Source organism: Anomaloglossus baeobatrachus, chromosome 9 (genome assembly GCF_048569485.1).
Source record: "Anomaloglossus baeobatrachus isolate aAnoBae1 chromosome 9, aAnoBae1.hap1, whole genome shotgun sequence".
Classification (NCBI taxonomy): domain Eukaryota; kingdom Metazoa; phylum Chordata; class Amphibia; order Anura; family Aromobatidae; genus Anomaloglossus; species Anomaloglossus baeobatrachus.
Genome location: NC_134361.1, coordinates 211,187,251 through 211,201,332, shown reverse-complemented (window position 1 = coordinate 211,201,332; position 14,082 = coordinate 211,187,251). Strand labels below are relative to the sequence as shown.

General features: G+C 48.1%; 1 protein-coding gene across 1 annotated transcript in view; it reads right to left on the bottom strand.

Annotated features, from left to right (window-relative positions):
* The window catches only part of ASS1 (argininosuccinate synthase 1), a 60,461-nt gene that overhangs the window by 29,447 nt on the left and 16,932 nt on the right, over positions 1-14,082 (bottom strand). The window contains exons 6-9 of the mRNA XM_075322913.1: positions 10,319-10,375; positions 10,156-10,230; positions 4,086-4,156; positions 2,060-2,090 (exon numbers count right to left, since the gene is read on the bottom strand). Coding sequence (XP_075179028.1) covers positions 2,060-2,090; positions 4,086-4,156; positions 10,156-10,230; positions 10,319-10,375 — 234 coding nt within the window. The remainder of the gene's footprint in view (positions 1-2,059; positions 2,091-4,085; positions 4,157-10,155; positions 10,231-10,318; positions 10,376-14,082) is intronic.

Below are 14,082 nucleotides of genomic sequence, written 5' to 3'. Positions count from 1 at the left end.
ACTCCTAAGATTTCCATATACTTGATTGAATGCATATTGTGCTCCACACACTGCAGGTGTTCAGCACCAGAGCATCACCGAGCCCCCGCCATGCTTCACTGTAGGCATTGCCGCTGTGCTTCACCGTAGCTGCTGTTCTTGTTTTCAGCAGATTCTTCATTCTTCCTCCTCCAGACTCCGTTGATCCTAAGAAAAGTTCCAGTGTCATTTCCTCGCTCCACAGAACAGAATCCCAGAACTTCTGTGGTTACTTCTTTGGTTTTGCACATTGGAGGTGACTTGTCTTGTGCTTTTAGGTCAGTAGAGGAGACGTCCTGCAGTTCAGGAACAGAGACCTTCAGTGTTTAGCACTGTACAAACTGTGACCTCAGAGCCGGCCGCCCCCGATCTCGCTGCAGAGATTGTGCAGTCACTGGAGGGGTTTGAGCAACACCTGCCACTCAGGAATCTGGTGGCAGTCTCCTCCTCACGCCACGTGCAGGTAGTCCAGTCTATGGCCTCCTCTCGTCACGTGCAGCCGGTGACAACCTCCTCTCGCCACGTGCAGCCGGTGACAACCTCCTCTCGCCACGTGCAGCCGGTGACAACCTCCTCTCGCAACGTACAGCCGGAGACAGCCTCCTCTCGCAACGTACAGCCGGAGACAGCCTCCTCTCGCAACGTACAGCCGGAGACCGCCTCCTCTCGCAACGTACAGCCGGAGACTGCCTCCTCTCGCAACGTACAGCCGGAGACCGCCTCCTCTCGCAACGTACAGCCGGAGACCGCCTCCTCTCGCAACGTACAGCCGGAGACAGCCTCCTCTCGCAACGTACAGCCGGAGACAGCCTCCTCTCGCAACGTACAGCCGGAGACAGCCTCCTCTCGCAACGTACAGCCGGAGACAGCCTCCTCTCGCAACGTACAGCCGGAGACAGCCTCCTCTCGCAACGTACAGCCGGAGACAGCCTCCTCTCGCAACGTACAGCCGGAGACAGCCTCCTCTCGCAACGTACAGCCGGAGACAGCCTCCTCTCGCAACGTACAGCCGGAGACAGCCTCCTCTCGCAACGTACAGCCGGAGACAGCCTCCTCTCGCAACGTACAGCCGGAGACAGCCTCCTCTCGCAACGTACAGCCAGAGACAGCCTCCTCTCGCAACGTACAGCCAGAGACAGCCTCCTCTCGCAACGTACAGCCAGAGACAGCCTCCTATTCCTGCTACATGCAGCTGGATCTCCTATGTGCCCTCTGCTTCTGTCTCGGCATCTTGTATCCTTCTCCTTGTTGTACAATGATCTCTGCTCTTTTTTGGACCATTCTCTTGATAACACAAGAATATAAGTGAAATGGAGACCAATGGGCCGAGATTCCTCAAGAAAGCTGATTATGGATCATGTCGGCAGCAGGTTATAACAGCCAGACCCTGGCCTTAAAGTGAAGATGAATCCTGAGACTGCAGGAGTCAGAGTAAATGCGGCGTTTTGCAGTGAATATGGAGAAATAGTTCTTCTCGTTGCTCAGATATTCACATTGTTTTTGTTCCTTTGTCAGTAGCCGCAGAGATGGCAAATGTTACTAATAAATCCAATTTATAATGGCCTAAGCATTGGTCACATATGTAGATAAACGCTCCGGATTCTTCGCCGCCATCATGCGGCCCATTCTACATCCAATGCTGAACGAACAGAAAAAATAACAACCCCCCATAGATGGCGGTCGCTCGGGTGACAGTGATCAAAGACTGGAGTGTTATCACAATACGAGAACAAAGTGGATCCTGCCCTGCGGCTGCGGCCGTCCCCTGCGGGCAGCCAGTGCTGACAGATCGATTGTCTCCACTGCTGTCAGACATGGCAGTCACTGCACGAAAAATGTCAGCGTCATCCGGGGACGCCGCCACCAGTGTCGCACACCGCGGGGATACATGATAGATTGTTAGCTCCCCGGGACAGAGGATGGGACCAAGTCTCAGGGTGTTATAGGGTTCACACAGGGGAGATCTAGGAGGACAAATGCTGTCATATGACAAAGCGCCTGTTACCAATAGCAACCAACCCATAATGACATTGTCACTCACCTTAGGGTTCTCCAGGATCCCCCCCTCATAGCTGAAAGAAGAAGAGCACATGTATTATCTGCAGTCACAATAAGTGTCATTATCCTGCACCCCCAGTGTCATTATCCCGGACCCCCAGTGTCATTATCCCGGACCCCCAGCGTCAGCGTCATTATCCTGTATCCGAGTGTCAGCGTCATTATCCTGTATCCCCAGTGTCATTATCTAGTACCCCCAGTGTCAGTGTCGATCCTGTACCCCCAGTGTCATTATCCTGTACCCCCAGTGTCAGTGTCGTTATCCTGTACGCCCAGTGTCATTATCCTGTACCCTCAGTGTCATTATCCTGTACCCCCAGTGTCAGCGTCATTATCTCGTACCCCGAGTGTCAGCGTCATTATCCTGTATCCCCAGTGTTAGCGTCATTATCCTGTACCCCCAGTGTCATTATCCTGTACCCCCAGTGTCAGTGTCGTTATCCTGTACCCCCAGTGTCATTATCCCGTACCCCCAGTGTCATTATCTTATACCCCCAGTGTCATTATCCTGTACCCCCAGTTTCAGTGTCATTATCCTGTACCCCCAGTGTCATTATCTTGTACCACTAGTGTCAGCGTCATTATCCCGTACCCCCAGTGTCATTATCTTGTACCCCCAGTGTCAGTGTCATTATCCTGTACCCCCAGTGTCATTATCCTGTACCCCCAGTGTCAGTGTCATTATCCTGTACCCCCAGTGTCAGTGTCATTATCCTGTACCCCCAGTATCAGTGTCATTATCCTGTTCCACCAGTGTCAGTGTCATTATCCTGTTCCCCCAGTGTCAGTGTCATTATCCTGTACCCCCAGTTTCAGTGTCATTATCCTGTACCTCCAGTGTCATTATCCTGTTCCCCGAGTGTCGTTATCCTGTACCCCCAGTGTCATTATCTTGTACCACGAGTGTCAGCGTCATTATCCCGTACCCCCAGTGTCATTATCTTGTACCCCCAGTATCAGTGTCATTATCCTGTACCCCCAGTTTCAGTGTCATTATCCTGTACCCCCAGTGTCATTATCTTTTACCACGAGTGTCAGCGTCATTATCCCGTACCCCCAGTGTCATTATCTTGTACCCCCAGTGTCAGTGTCATTATCCTGTATCCCCAGTTTCAGTGTCATTATCATGTACCCCCAGTGTCATTATCCTGTACCCCCAGTGTCATTATCCTGTACCCCCAGTGTCATTATCCTGTACCACGAGTGTCAGCGTCATTATCCAGTACCCCCAGTGTCATTATCTTGTACCCCCAGTGTCAGTGTCGTTATCCTGTACCACGAGTGTCGTTATCCTGTACCCCCAGTGTCATTATCTTGTACCACGAGTGTCAGCGTCATTATCCCGTACCCCCAGTGTCATTATCTTGTACCCCCAGTATCAGTGTCATTATCCTGTACCCCCAGTTTCAGTGTCATTATCCTGTACCCCCAGTTTCAGTGTCATTATCTTTTACCACGAGTGTCAGCGTCATTATCCCGTACCCCCAGTGTCATTATCTTGTACCCCCAGTGTCAGTGTCATTATCCTGTATCCCCAGTTTCAGTGTCATTATCCTGTACCCCCAGTGTCATTATCCTGTACCCCCAGTGTCATTATCCTGTACCCCCAGTGTCATTATCCTGTACCACGAGTGTCAGCGTCATTATCCAGTACCCCCAGTGTCATTATCTTGTACCCCCAGTGTCAGTGTCATTATCTTGTACCACGAGTGTCAGCGTCATTATCCCGTACCCCCAGTGTCATTGTCTTGTACCCCCAGTATCAGTGTCATTATCCTGTACCCCCAGTTTCAGTGTCATTATCTTGTACCCCCAGTGTCATTATCTTGTACCCCCAGTGTCAGTGTCATTATCCTGTACCCCCAGTGTCATTATCCTGTTCCCCCAGTTTCAGTGTCATTATCCTGTTCCCCGAGTGTCATTATCCTGTACCCCCAGTTTCAGTGTCATTATCCTGTTCCCCCAGTGTCATTATCCTGTACCCCCAGTGTCATGTTGGTGTCCATTACCTTATATGCATGATATTCTCATCCATGCTCCAGGGGCTTTTTGGGGTCACAGGTACAGGGATGCCATGTTTCTGTAATATATATTATTATTTATATTTTACAAAAATCCAATATACCATAGAAATATTCTGAATAAATAGCTTCCTTCACCATCGCCTGTACATGGAGGCCTTGTGTAGTTCCTGCCGGCAGCCATGTTTGTTCACTGCTTTACATGATCGCTATGACAACACCTGATAGCAGACTCTCAGTAGTGCCACCTCAGGCTTTGGCCTATAACTGCCTTATACTGGGTATTATCCATGTTTTCTTCGTGGGACCCCTATACCCTCCACCATGGTCCAGTATAACATTCTATGAGGGGCTTTGGGTGGCCATCTTCCCCTATACGTCACATACACGAGCACGAATGCCACTTATTGTGTGTTCTGGGGTCTATTGAGGCCCGGGGGGGGACGCCCCTGATGCCGACATTTCAGGAAGCAAATCTATAAAATGAATTGTGTCTTCTCCAGTCAATCTGTCATTCTGGTGGCCGTGTGGCAGCGGCCATTGTCCTCTAGTTTAATAAGTAATCTGGGTGATTTATGGGGGCCGGGACGGCCTGATAATGGACTCAATAGGGCTATTGGGTATAGAAGGATTATGGCGGCATGAGGCGTATCACCTGGGCTAGGAATAAAGTCAGAGGTACCAAAGATGGTGATGGGGCCCTTGAAGGAAGGCCCATCACATCTCCATAGGCCCCACACCACTGGAAGGGCCCTGGCCCGAGGGTCCGCAGGATGGGCACACATGGGGGTTCAGAGGACTTGTGTCCGCCGCTGATCAGAATGTATGAATTCACCCCGTTTGGACTTTACAGTTTTACATTTCCACAAACGCGCAGTAAATGGAAGTAAGAAGCCAACAGAGCACGCCGCCATCGCCGAAGGGCCGCACGTCATGTACGAGCGAGCAAGCAGACACAGCACACCGCCACCGCCAAAGGGCCGCACGTCATGTACGAGCGAGCGAGCAGACAGATGGATTCTATGCATTATAAACACTGGGGGAATTTAATGACAAGTGAAAAACACTCACACTTCACGGATTTGCCAGAAAATGTATTCCTCCCTTCCCACAGAAAATCCGTAAAAATCTCCATTTTCCCCGTCTGGGCCGGAGCGTCAGAATAACTCAGAGCCGCTTCCGTCTCAGTGGGGACCCTAATATGTTAACAAACCCATCACGGGAAGAAGAGGATCCCGACTGGGGCCTCGGAGGACCCCCATAGGTGGTCGACAGGCTTCTCCGGATGCATCCTCCCCCATTGGGTGAGGCAATGAGGGGTAAGCAATGCACCCATGATGAACACAACAAAGGACCCAAAGCTTCCGGCTAATGGAGCGATGCCACCCACACATAGAAGAAAGGCTGGTGGGTGATGTTCAGCAGCTCAGCCCCCGGAGCAGCGCTCACACTATATAAAGGGCTGAAATAATGAAGATGTCAATGGCAGAAAGACAGTTCATTGTCCCATCCACTTCATTATAACTCACCGGCAATCGTTCCACACAGCAGCGAGATGCTCCTGGCTCAGTGGGCAAAACTATCCACATTCCCAACAAAGTGCATGTGTCCCCATCTCAGTGGGCAAAACTACCCACAATTCCAATAAATTGCTGTGCATGAGTCCTTGGCTCAGTGGGCAAAACTACTCATAACAGTCCCAGCAAAGTGCATGTGTCCCTGCTCAGTGGGCAAAACTACCCACAATCTCATCAAAGTACTGTACATGTGTCCCAGCTCAGTAAGCAAAGATACCCACAATTCTAGCAAAGTGCTGTGCATGTGTCATCGGTTCAGTGAGTAAAACTACCCACAATCCCAGCAAAGTGCTGTGCACATGTCCCCGGCTCAGTGAACAAAACTACCCACAATCCAAGCAAAGTGCTGTGCATGTGTTGTCGGTTCAGTGAGCAAAACTACCCACATTCCCAGCAAAGTGCTGTGCATGTGTCCGTGGATCAGTGGGCACAGCTACCTACATTCCCAGTAACGGGCTGTGCATGTGTCCCCGGCTCAGTGGGCAAAACTACCCACAATCCCAGCAAAGTGTTCCCAGCTCAGTGGGTAAAAACACTCTGCATGTATCTTTGGACTCTGAGGGGAACAATACCCACAATACTAGCAAAACAGTGTATTTTTATCCTGGCTCAGAGAGTAAAAGTCCCCATAATAGCAGCAAACCAATGTGGATACGTCCCCTGGGTTAGTGTGGAAAATTAGTCACAGAAGCAGCAAAACTAGCAAGATGCTGTGCTCAGTGGATAAAAGTACACACAACAAGAATAAAAATAGTAACACATAACCACTACACCATAGAAAACTGCATATCTTATCCCTTAACACTAGAACTACTGGACTCGTGACACCTATATAGAAATACATGGTGCAAAGTAGTCAAAATGACTACTTCAGTAGTTCTAGTGTTAAGAGGATTTATCCTAATATCGGGAATTTATAGTTCGAGTGGCAACATCTTAACCACTGAGCCACACAAACTGCTCAGTATACTGCATTAGTTATGGGGTCCTGTAATATAACAGAAGTGCTCCCATATTCTGCAGTATAATGTCCCTTATGTCTGGCACCTGTATATATGCCATGCGGTCGGATACCTTGTGGTACCCTCTAATATAACGTATCCCCTTGCCCGGGGCTGTGACATTTCCCGCGGGGACCACTTTGATGGCCGCTGCCTTTATTTCCTTTTCTCATTGTCCCTCTGAGGTTTTTATAATCAGCCGAGAACAAAACTCCAATTTGTATCTTTTGCTGCTGCGGTGAATGGATTGTCCCTGCAATGAATGGCCGGGAAGCCCCTAGGAATGCAGGGAAAGACCACCGGACCAGCGTGAGCCCGGCCAGTTAATCAGTAGCCGGGCTGTTAACTGAGGGGCTTTTACTTATCCCAGGCCCCGGGGGCTGACAGGACACTTAAGTTTATCTATTTCCAGAATGACACCAATTATGAGGGGAGTGAGACCCTGCAAGGACCAGGGGGGTCTCCTGATAGCGATCTGCACAGGCCATGTTATAATAGGTGGCCTGGGGGCAAGAGGGGCGAGGGCAGAAGGAGAGATGCAATGGAGGGGGTGTGTGTACTTTACGTCACAAGGAAAATTCCAATACAACACTTGTAATGAACTCACTTGGGGCCCCATCAATGTGCGGGGGCCCCCCATCAATGTGCGGGGGGCCCTGGGCCGGATCGCTCCTCCTTTATAGGAATGACGTGACCATACAGTACTGTGCAATATCCAAGTAATACCGACATATCGTGCCCAATGTATGACGCTATATAGAGTCCAGAAGTACTGCATTATAATATGTTACTGATGGTTAACTAATACCGCCACACAGTGCCACGATTATGGCGTTATACTGTACCCAAATAGCACTACCCAACCCATAATGTAACAGTGCCTGAAACAGGACTACAACCACCATACTGAGGCCAAATAATGCCGCTATGCAATGTCAGATAATACGGAACGGCAATACTTAAATAACACTGCCGTGAGATTCACATTTTATACACTGTCATACAGTGCTTCACATCTCAACTAATACCGCTATATAATGCCCAAATCACACCGCCATATAGTGCCTGAATACCGCCACCACATAATGCCTTTCTGCAATGTCAGATTAGACCACAATATGGTGTGGTGTTCAGTCACTATATAGCGATGTGATTTGGACATTATATGTAGGTATTAGCTGTGTGGTTGATTACTGTATGGCGGTGTTATTTGTGCACTGCACTATGGTATTACGTGATGCTCTATAGAGGCAATATTTTGCCAAACTGCTATATTCAGCTAATACTGCCACATGGTCCTTACATTATACCGCACTCCAATAGCACCACCATACAGCTCCAAATAATACCCCCAACCAGAGCTCACATCATACCGCCATATATGAACTCTGCGCCTGATCTTCCCGCCTTCTCAGTGTGGCAGATTACCAGACACCCAGCTTTCCTGGGAACAGATTTCAGGAATGGCTGACATTCTTGTAGGTGAATGTGGCGGCTGAGCCGGCAGCGCGGACCCCAGATGGGACGGAGCGGCGGATTGCAGTCAATGTTACATGGGAATCGTCGCGCTCCACCACTCCGGACTCATTACTTTTCAAGAGCTTGTTAGTCAATTAATGACGCCCTTTGTTTATTCTGAATGGATAATAATCAGCGGCTCAGGCGGTGCCAGGGGGCAAATCTGTCACATCCTGACACCGGCTCATCACAATCCCACACACAGACACAGGACCCCCGCACCCAGCACTCACTGATCATCTGTACCAGAGCTAATGACCCCCTAGATGTGACACAGGAGCTGCCGGCCAGGAGCAGGGGTGAGAGAAGTCAATGACAACCACAACCCGCACTAATGATGATTGATCACCGGATCCATTACACTCACTGACTGCTCCACATTACACAGATACAGCACAGCGACCAGTCAGGTGAGACCGGCACAACCTGTGCATAGGACACCTGCCACAATCACTCCCATTATCCCGAACATATACATTACGAAGAAGAAACCAAGAACTATAATACTGCCCCCTATGTACAAGAATATAACTACTATAATACTGCCCCCTATGTACAAGAATATAACTACTATAATACTGCCCCCTATGTACAAGAATATAACTACTATAATACTGCCCCCTATGTACAAGAATATAACTACTATAATACTGCCCCTATGTACAAGAATATAACTACTATAATACTGCCCCTATGTACAAGAATATAACTACTATAATACTGCCCCTATGTACAAGAATATAACTACTATAATACTGCCCCATGTACAAGAATATAACTACTATAATACTGCCCCTATATATAAGAATATAACTACTATAATACTGCCCCCTATGCACAAGAATATAACTACTATAATACTGCCCCTATGTACAAGAATATAACTACTATAATACTGCCCCTATATACAAGAATATAACTACTATAATACTGCCCCTATATATAAGAATATAACAGCTATAATACTGCCCCTATGTACAAGAATATAACTATTCTAATACTGCCCCTATGTACATGAATATAACTACTATAATACTGCTCCTATGTACATGAATATAACTACTATAATACTGCCCCCTATGTACATGAATATAACTACTATAATACTGCCCCCTATGTACAAGAATATAACTACTATAATACTGCCCGCTATGTACAAGAATATAACTACTATAATACTGCCCGCTATGTACAAGAATATAACTACTATAATACTGCCCCTATATACAGGGATATAACTACTATAATACTGCTCCTATATACAAGAATATAACTGCTATAATACTGCCCCTATGTACAAGAATATAACTACTATAATACTGCTCCTATGTACATGAATATAACTACTATAATACTGCTCCTATGTACATGAATATAACTACTATAATACTGCCCCCTATGTACATGAATATAACTACTATAATACTGCCCCCTATGTACATGAATATAACTACTATAATACTGCCCCTTATATACAAGAATATAACTACTATAATACTGCTCCCATATACAAGAATATAACTACTATAATACTGCCCCCTATGTACAAGAATATATCTACTATAATACTGCCCCCTATGTACAAGAATATAACTACTATAATACTGCTCCCTATGTACAAGAATATAACTACTATAATACTGCCCCTTATATACAAGAATATAACTACTATAATACTGCTCCCATATACAAGAATATAACTACTATAATACTGCCCCCTATGTACAAGAATATATCTACTATAATACTGCCCCCTATGTACAAGAATATAACTACTATAATACTGCCCCTATGTACAAGAATATAACTACTATAATACTGCCCCCTATGTACAAGAATATAACTACTATAATGCTGCTCCTATATACAAGAATACAATTACTATAACACTGCCCCTATGTAAAGGAATATAACTGCTATAATACTGTTCCTATATGTGTATATAGTAGAGAATTTCTGCACCTTGGCATAATCCATTAAGTCTGTGCGCCCCTTGAAACGGTTGTAAAATTCTGGCATCCTCCATGGAGCAATGATCTAAAGGGAAAGGGAAAAAGGTCAAAATATAATTTGGGGGGGGACTTTCCTCCTTCTATAGATGGCATCGGGTGATGATCACTTTTACCTTCACCTCCGGATACAGAGAATAACAGGTCAGTTCAAAGCGAATCTGGTCATTTCCCTGCAAGAAAAAGGAGGAGGTGAACGGACTGTACTGACAGAGCAGAGATATCACTGTGCTATCTGTGGTGTTACATAGGACTGCAGGTGACATCTACTACATTATCTGTACTCAGAGAGATATCACTGTGTTATCTGTGGTGTTACATAGGACTCATAGGACTGCAGGTGACATCTACTACATTATCTGTACTCAGAGATATCACTGTGTTATCTGTGGTGTTACATAGGACTGCAGGTGTCATCTACTACATTATCTGTACTCAGAGAGATATCACTGTGTTATCTGTGGTGTTACATAGGACTGCAGGTGTCATCTACTACATTATCTGTACTCAGAGAGATATCACTGTGTTATCTGTGGTGTTACATAGGACTGCAGGCAACATCTACTACATTATCTGTACTCAGAGATATCACTGTGTTATCTGTGATGTTACATAGGACTGCAGGTGTCATCTACTATATTATCTGTACTCAGAGAGATATCACTGTGTTATCTGTGATGTTACATAGGACTGCAGGTGTCATCTACTACATTATCTGTACTCAGAGATATCACTGTGTTATCTGTGGTGTTACATAGGACTGCAGGTCACCTATCACCCCCTAGTGGTTGCAGGATTTGCTGGACAGTGGTCTGTGTCTCCCTCTAGTGGTCATGTGCTGATATAACAGCAGACATTGCACATAAGACTGGGTGATGGAGTTACAGCTACAGGCAGGAGAGTCATCTGCACCAGTGATGGGATATATTATGGGATGTATTATGGGATATATTATGGGATGTATTATGGGATATATTATGGGATATATTATGGGATGTATTATGGGATATATTATGGGATATATTATGGGATATATTATGGGATATATTATGGGATGTATTATGGGATGTATTATGGGATATATTATGGGATGTATTATGGGATATATTATGGGATATATTATGGGATGTATTATGGGATATATTATGGGATGTATTATGGGACATATTACGGGATGTATTATGGGATATATTATGGGATATATTATGGGATGTATTATGGGATGTATTATGGGATATATTATGGGATATATTATGGGATGTATTATGGGACATATTACGGGATGTATTATGGGATGCTGTGATGCTGCCCCACAGGCGCTGTACAGGATGCCTTTCTACCCCAGTATTCCAGCGTTTGTGGATTTCGGTCCCGGTCTCTCCTCCGCTGTGTAATGAGGGGCAGGAGAATAGTTTTGGTGCTCTAAAAACTATTTACAAAGCGTACAGACGTGTGGCCCCTGAGCCGAGGACCTCGTATAAGGGTCCATATATAAATCAGTCATTGTTTATTTAAGATGTTCCTCAACCAACAATTATTCAGTATGCAGGGACTACAACTCCCAGCATGCCCTGACAGCTAAGGCTAGGTTCACACTTCCGTTGTTTTAAATCAGTCAGCGACGGATCATTCGTTTTTAAGTTGTCAGCTGATGCAACGGATGTGTTTTTCACAGGATTCCTTTCACAGGAATCCTGTGAAAAAACTGATCCGTTGCGTCCTTTTTTTGACGGATCAGTCATGATCCATTTGTGTTTGGGACAGCCCAGTGGGTGCGCCAAACCTGCTGGGCATGCTCAGTAGAGCATGATGGAATTCAGCACCATAGACATACATTACAGGCGTGACGGACTGCGGCGGATTCCTGCGCGGTGCATCAATATTGACGGCCAGAAAAACGTTACATTCTGCGTTGCTCCCCGCCCAGCGGTCAGTGAAAAAACGACGGACCACGACGCAGCGGACGCAACGCAGGGTCATCAGTCGCAATCCGCCACTAATGCAAGTCTATGGGACACAACGGAATCCGCTAAACGGATAGCGTTGTTTACCAGAGCCACGGATTAAGACTGATACATTTTAGCGGAAATGTAAACTTAGCCTTAGATTCCCAGTGCTCCAGACAGAAGTGAAATGTTGTCATGTGGCTCCATCTGGTGGCCGTCTAGAGACATTAGGGTACTTTCACACTTGCGTTGTTTTCCTTCCGTTACAATCCGCCCTTTTGGAAAACAGCGGAATCCGTTAACGGATTCCGCTGTTTCCCATAGACTTGTATGGATGATGGATTGTACCAAAAGGACCTGCGTTGCTTCCGCTGGGCGACGCTCCGTTGCTTCCGCCCAGTGGGAGGAACGCAGCATGTAACGTTGTTTTGAGCAGCGGATTCCCTTGGATTTCACTGCGCATGCTCTTTTATTTATTTTTTTTTAAATCACAAACTTTATTTTGGCTCGCGGTGGCCGAACGTTCAGCTGAGCGCCCGCCCGCCCGCCGGCTTGCCCGGGCGCCGGCAAGTGACAGCGCTCAGCTGAGCGCCCGCCGGCTTGCCCGGGCGCCGGCAAGTGACAGCGCTCAGCTGAGCGCCCGCCGGCATGCCCGGGCGCCGGCAAGTGACAGCGCTCAGCTGATCACTCGGCGGCCGGCTACAGGGAGCGATCAGCTGATCACCCGGTGGCCGCTGCAGGGAGCGATCAGCTGATCACCCGGCGGCCGGTTATTGGGAGCGATCAGCTGATCACCCGGCGGCCGGCTACTGGGAGCGATCAGCTGATCACCCGGCGGCCGGCTACTGGGAGCGATCAGCTGATCACCCGGCGGTCGGCTACTGGGAGCGATCAGCTGATCACCCGGTGGCCGCTGCAGGGAGCGATCAGCTGATCACTCGGCGGCCGGCTATGGGGATCGATCAGCTGATCACTCGGCGGCCAGCTACTGGGAGCGATCAGCTGATCACCCGGCGGCCGGCTACTGGGAGCGATCAGCTGATCACCCGGTGGCCGCTGCAGGGAGCGATCAGCTGATCACTCGGCGGCCAGCTACTGGGAGCGATCAGCTGATCACCCGGCGGCCGGCTACTGGGAGCAATCAGCTGATCGTTCACAATAGTCTGCCGCCGGTAAAACTGTAAAAAAGAAAAAAAAATCAAAACGGATTCCGTTGTTTTGCAGCATCCGTTGTGCCACTATATGCAACACATCCGTTGCATCCGTCACACAACGCAATGCAACGGATACCGTTCAACGCAAGTGTGAAACTAGCCCTACATGTGCAGCGATTCCTGGCATTTCTCATGCTCGTTGCATGGATATTAAATAGTAGGGGTTTGTAGGATGGTGGGGGTTCCGGGGAGGGTCACTGATCCGGGAACGAGGGGACAGGAGTCACTGATCCTAGAACGAGGGGACAGGAGTCACTGATTCGGGAACGAGGGGGCAGGGGGTCACTGATCTGGGAACGAGGAGGCAGGGGGTCACTGATCTGGGAACGAGGGGGCAGGGGGTCACTGATCCGGGAACGAGAGGGCAGGGGGTCACTGATCTGGGAATGAGGAGGCAGGGGGTCACTGATCCAGGAGAGTCACTGATGCGAGAGGGTCACTGATCCAGAGGGTAGGACACCGATCCGGAGGGTAGGACACCGATCCGGAGGGTAGGACACCGATCCGGAGGGTAGGACACCGATCCGGAGGGTAGGTCACCGATCCGGAGCGTAGGACACCGATCCGGAGCGTAGGACACCGATCCGGAGGGTAGGACACCGATCCGGAGGGTAGGACACCGATCCGGAGGGTAGGACACCGATCCGGAGGGTAGGACACCGATCCGGAGGGTAGGACACCGATCCGGAGGGTAGGACACCGATCCGGAGGGTAGGACAC